At 38.1% G+C, this 5891-nt stretch overlaps 1 protein-coding gene across 1 annotated transcript; it reads right to left on the bottom strand.

Annotated features, from left to right (window-relative positions):
* Window positions 1–348: 348 nt before the first annotated feature.
* Window positions 349–1202, bottom strand: SARC_03835 (hypothetical protein; the record flags this gene model as incomplete). Its single annotated transcript, XM_014302368.1, has 3 exons — window positions 349–592; window positions 861–1035; window positions 1175–1202. The coding sequence occupies 3 exons, from the start codon at window positions 1200–1202 to the stop codon at window positions 349–351; spliced, it is 447 nt and encodes a 148-aa protein (XP_014157843.1).
* Window positions 1203–5891: the final 4689 nt, after the last annotated feature.

The raw sequence follows: 5891 nt of genomic DNA, 5'->3' as shown, positions 1-5891 counted from the left end.
TATATATATATATATATATATATCGGACGAGTGTTTAGAACTGATAAAATTCGACCTACCAATCTCGTATTCTCGGATATAGGCCACAAAAAACCACTCGTGAGAATTTTTTTTCCTTCGATTATGTCCCTTGATGAGGAAAGCGAGGTGGAGATGTTTCCCAGGCGCAATTTCGACCAGTCCGTGACTATTATCAACATCATCATTGGCAGCCGCGTGAAGTACCGTTACATAATCTGTGTCCTCGCTCATATACATTTTGTCTGTCCACTCATTCGTCTTATACAACGATGAAATGTATTCCACCATGGTTGGGTCAGCCATGAGAATTCCGTCCACAATGGCCAGTTACAGAAATTGCACACCCAGGTCACCACATTCCACTTGTTGATCGTACAGACTCTCAAGAGTTCGCTTAAGTTCTGATTTTCCCTCGTTAAAGAATGGAATGACGAAACTGACCACTGTTTCTTTTTGACGCGTACGCGGTGGGAAGTATTTGCAATTTTTCAAGGGTAGTAGTGTGTCGTAGTTGGTGGCAACTGCATAGCTACGTGGCGATGGCCTCGGTCGAACGACTGGCGGTGACCTTCTGTAAACATCACACGAAGATTCATCCGACAGTGGAGGAGATTGGGAAGTCGGGTAAAGCGACATCTCTTCTACACTTGAAGTGAGCATTTGCTATGTGATTTTGGAAGCAAAGGGGACGCGTAAATAGCGCGGCAAACAATTATCAATACTTTTAATAGAGTGAATACCTGCGTTGTGATTCTCCTGATCGGTACATGGTGCTTTTATATGTTAGAAGTTCCGTTCCAGTCATCTACATCTCAATCCCAATCGCCTATACGATTTACCTGCATCCAACAACTGATTCGAAGCATCCTGGTAGGCCCGAAACTGCCGCCCATTGGCCCTGACCTCCTTCAGCAACTACAGGAGTGCCACGACGTCCACGGTATCTGGACCCTCCACGAACACCTTGGATCTTTTCTCCTGCATGTTGAAGAACCACCGTACCCTCACCCGTCCCTGACACATCAACAGATGTTCCCCATACCCCGGCTAGTCACGCTGTTGAAGTACAACTTCCAAATATCTGTTCAAACCAAATCATCGCGCTTGTTGGTTCCGACTATGATACTTCCGATCCCGGCCAGCCAACACATACCGAATTCATCCGTAGTCTGGTGCGGCATTGGCTTACCCCCATCCTCGCTTCTCGACCGGATTATGACGGATAACCTGGTCCTTCTCGGTATTTCGTACTCTGCACTAACCTATTCCGCGGCACTACACGGTGCAGACCCGATCCGTACCACAGAGGTGGGTACTCTACTTAGTAGGTCAGCAAGCGAATATATGGAACATTCGATAGTAACAGTGTTTTGTCAACATCGGCCCGAATTGACTCAGCACATATCTTCCATTGTCGACTCACTTGGCCCAAGCTTCAAACGGGAATTTACTGACCACTTCTTCCCATCAATCTTTCCTAAACCACTACAGCGACTATGAGAGCCATACCAAATGTTCATACATTGTATCATACATACTTGCCATTTTTGAAATAAATAATTTTATCCCTATACGATAAGTTCCTCCATTTTTGCACACGATGACCTTTTGTTACTACAAATAAAATAAAATAGGAAGCACACTATCAACACTTTTTTATAAAAAATATACTACACTTATGAAGAAAATCACAAGTGTTGGGAACTTGGATTCTCAAATTCGAGAAAATATATTCGGTCAATACCAATACATAAATAGTCCGATCAGACATTTCTTCTCCACTACTATAGAGAGGGTCATGAATATGTAAATACAAGAACTCTAACAAAATATATTTAAAAGTAGACTGATTAGCATAAGTAGCCCCCTCGCTCCCCTGCTACTGTTTTTATAAATAAATATTTAGAGGTAGCATTTATCGTTTTAGACCCCGAAACCGACAACGGCTAGTATGTAAATATGTAGTTATGTCAGTATGTAAATAACAGATAACTGGGCAAATTCAGCTCATATTTATTTTATCTACAGCCGGTCACTGGGGTCACTGTAGTGGCAGTCTAAAATATATATAAAAGCAATCGAACGCAGCCTCGCAACCCACAGCCATAGGTCGCAGATTGTTTCGGGCCTCCAGGCTCCAGCCCGCAGCCCGCAGGAACGATTTTTTGCAAGTGTTGTTCTTCGGACTTGTCCATTCTCCCTTTAAAAAAAATTCCACTTCGAAAGTTCTAGAGGGTCACGATGTGTTTCACAGTTTTATTCGAGGAGACCGCTACAAATGATGGATTTATAATAATAATAGTAAAATAAAAATTTCATATTTACCTCTCCTCTCAGTTTTTTTAGTAAAAACAATTCAGCAGGGATAATAGTCACCACTAGCTACTCTACTAGCTACTAGCTATTTAGCTAGTGTAGCTAGCCTCTCACTCTCTCTGAGGGTATTTAGAGCAAAGCCATAGCCATCGAAACTTAAAAATTTATACTGTTACATATCATGATTCATGATTCAATGATTCATGACCCTCCTCTCTCTCTCTCTACTATAGTACTACGAACTACGTGCTACTAAATACTACTACTCTCTACTAGAGTAGACAGAGAGAGCAGTAGAGATTAGAGTCCCGACTCTCTCTACCACTATTCTAGTAGTAGTAGAGAGAGAAGAGACGGAGTGAGAGAAGTGAGAGAGAGAGAAATAACTGTTAAGGCTTATGCCTTCTTGTCCGTCAGATGGCCGTGATACATATTTAGGTGTTAAAATACATATCAGTAGCAGCTATACATATGTTTTTTTAAAATTCTAAAATACTACATAAATACTTAAAAAATAGCGTTTGATTTTCAGAAGGCTATGTGAATTGTGATATCAATTACTTATCAATGTATCATAGTCCTATTTTTTCCATAGCCTTCTAAACAAAATTAAACATTTTTATGAGCACTACTATTGTCCCATCTTCAGAAGGCTGCTATGATATATGCTATAAATAGTAAAATATTTTAAAAAATGAATAAATAAAATCTGGAGGGAGCTAAAAACTTTGGTGATAAATTCATAAATATTACCGTGATAGTGTGACTGTTACTATGTTACACTTACAATGTCACGTCCCACACTCCAACAGGCCACGTCACTACATACAGTAATAAAATTTTAAAAGGTTTTTCAAATGTTTTTGTTCCTTCTCTCTCTTCTTGTTGGAAGTTGGAATTTGGAGGTGTACTTCTTTTCTGATTTGTTTTTAAAAACAAACAGTATTTTTAATGGTCCTAAAAAAACTTTAAAAAAAGTCTTTTTTTTAAACAAAACCCCTTTATATTTGTTTTTTTAAACTAAAAATCCATATCCATACGTTCGGCATTCTGTCAGACGTCAGTCTGTCATTCGAAAAGTTGACTTTTTTTAATTCTTGCCATGCAGCCGGAATAAAAAATTGATAAAGAAAAAAAATAGACATCCGTGTGCAAGTATTTACTTTATTTTTATTTACATTTTACTTCTTGTGACTTGTGATTCACGGACGTTTTTTCTTCTTTGGCGACAGACAAGAAATCGGCGAAAATGTCAATAGGAAGTTTTACTAAAGACAAGCTTACGCTTCCAGTGATAAACCATGCCTTCTATATATGTAAAAAGGTATGTGAATGTTTTTGTTTGTATTTATATATTTATAGAGTGCTATTTATCATCAATGCAGCATACATAGCTTCTATTTATCAGCAATTCAGCATAATACAATTCTGAAAATTGAAAATGGAACAGTATCACTTTATCAGCTATGTAAGGCGGTTCGGATGTGCTTCCGTGGGTTAGAGTTTATTTTAAGCCGAAAATGGTAGGGGGGGGGGGGGGGGGGCTTATGACTTATAATATTGACCTGACCCTGCTCAGGATCACCAGAAATACGGTTTCAACTGCTCAAGCTACTTTATTATGAAGTACATACTACTAACTAAATACGTTTATTAAGTGTTGGATAATCTACAGCGATTGGCAGGCAAGCTGCGCCAAAAAGAAATTGTCCAATAACCACCGGCCCAGTATTGTTTCTTTCTGAATTTTGGGCTGGCGCAGGGCCCAAATAACGTATATGCGTACAACAGATTAAGTCCAACATGTGTCTCAAGTCCAAAAATACAAGGGGGGGGGGGGGGGGCCTAAAACACGGAAGCACATCCGAACCGCCTAAATTAAACAAATATAAAAGTATATATTATAAAAATATGTCTAAATATTGTGATATATAAAAAAAGCATGTCTGTTATAAAACTTTTATGTATTTTTAGAAAGATACTATGAATTTGCTTCTATTTTTATAATAATAGTAATATTATTATGAACATATTGTTTTTATATTAAATAAAGTAATAGATGTATCAGACATGAGTCCATGACCCTCTACTTATTTACTACTCTCTCTACTCTCTCTCTCTCTTTCTCTGTAGAGATAGAGACTACTCTACTAGAGAGCGAGAGAGAATAGAGACTAGTCAGACTACTACTCCAGAGTAGAGAGAGTATATTTATATACAAAAGCCTGAACGGTAAAACCCCCTTTTTTTTTAAACGTCCGCACTCCGCAGGACTATCAAGTATCAGTTATTATAGAGACATAGACTAATACCAGTTATCTATGTGACTCATGAATCACGACCCCCATATTTAGATTTTACTTTAGAGATAATTAGTAAATACATATATAAATAGAAGCTACCACTCAGAGACTCTCGAGAGTAGCGAGAGAGAGTAAAGCCAAAGGAGCATACATAGGGATTATTTATTTTTTAACACGGCCAATATATAGAAAGTTCATGACTCACGAGTGTCACGACACATACTTACTTTTTTGTTTTTTTTAAAAAGACCAAAGAAATTTATTTATTTTACTTTTTTTTTAAATCAAATAGTTGTGACAATATAAAAAAATGATTAACTAAAATAAAAAAGGTTTCGATAGTAAAAATGGCGTCGTCCGAATGTGAGGTTGGACGCTAAAAGATTCCCTGGCTATCCATTTTGAATTTTATAACCCTCCTTCTCTACTGATTATAAAGTGATTGTGGATCTATGGTGCTCGGTAATTAAAATATATCAGTGATACTGATGTTTAAAATCACCGAACAATCACGATTCACTGCCCTCAGGGTACAAGTCGGGTCAAATAGCATATTAGTCGAAAGTGTATTGGATAATTGCGTGTTCGCACGAATTGCCTTTTGACCGCATCATCTCGAGTGCCATGGAACAGGAACAATAATATTTTTAACTTTTTATACTATCTCTTGTGATTGTCAAATGTGAAATTCTGAATGCAGTCGGAAAAAAAATTATGATGGGTGGCAAGTGGCACGTGGCAACTGAACTGGCGTCAGGCAAGCCGCAAGCCGCGATCGAACCCCATGATACAGACAATGTCTCTGTATGGCACCAATGTACATAAAAATAATAACGCCTGAGCCGTGTCTAAACCGCATCCGATACATCCGCAAAGACAGGGTCGATATTTATGGGTTCACGTAAGGTGACCCTGGTCGCTGTACCAAACTATTAAATGTGTGCACTTTACCGGTGGCCGGTGGGCAGTCGTGAACTCAAATAATACTATTAACAACGTGTACGTGTACACATCATGAGAACAATATGAGATGGCTCTAGTTATTAATGCATATAAATACAACACAAATGTATCTATAGAGAGATGTACGACGCGTATGTATATCAGTATGTACATGCATATATAATACATGTGTATATATGTATTTAGATAGTGGTGAGCGTACACGCGTATGTATATCAGTATATACAAGTATATACGTTACGTACATAGTTATGTACACACATTCATTACTTTAGCACAATATAAATA

This window comes from Sphaeroforma arctica, assembly GCF_001186125.1.
Source record: "Sphaeroforma arctica JP610 unplaced genomic scaffold supercont1.203, whole genome shotgun sequence".
Lineage (NCBI taxonomy): Eukaryota > Ichthyosporea > Ichthyophonida > Sphaeroforma > Sphaeroforma arctica.
The sequence above is the reverse complement of the archived record's forward strand: the minus strand, read 5'-3'. Positions and strand labels throughout refer to the sequence as shown.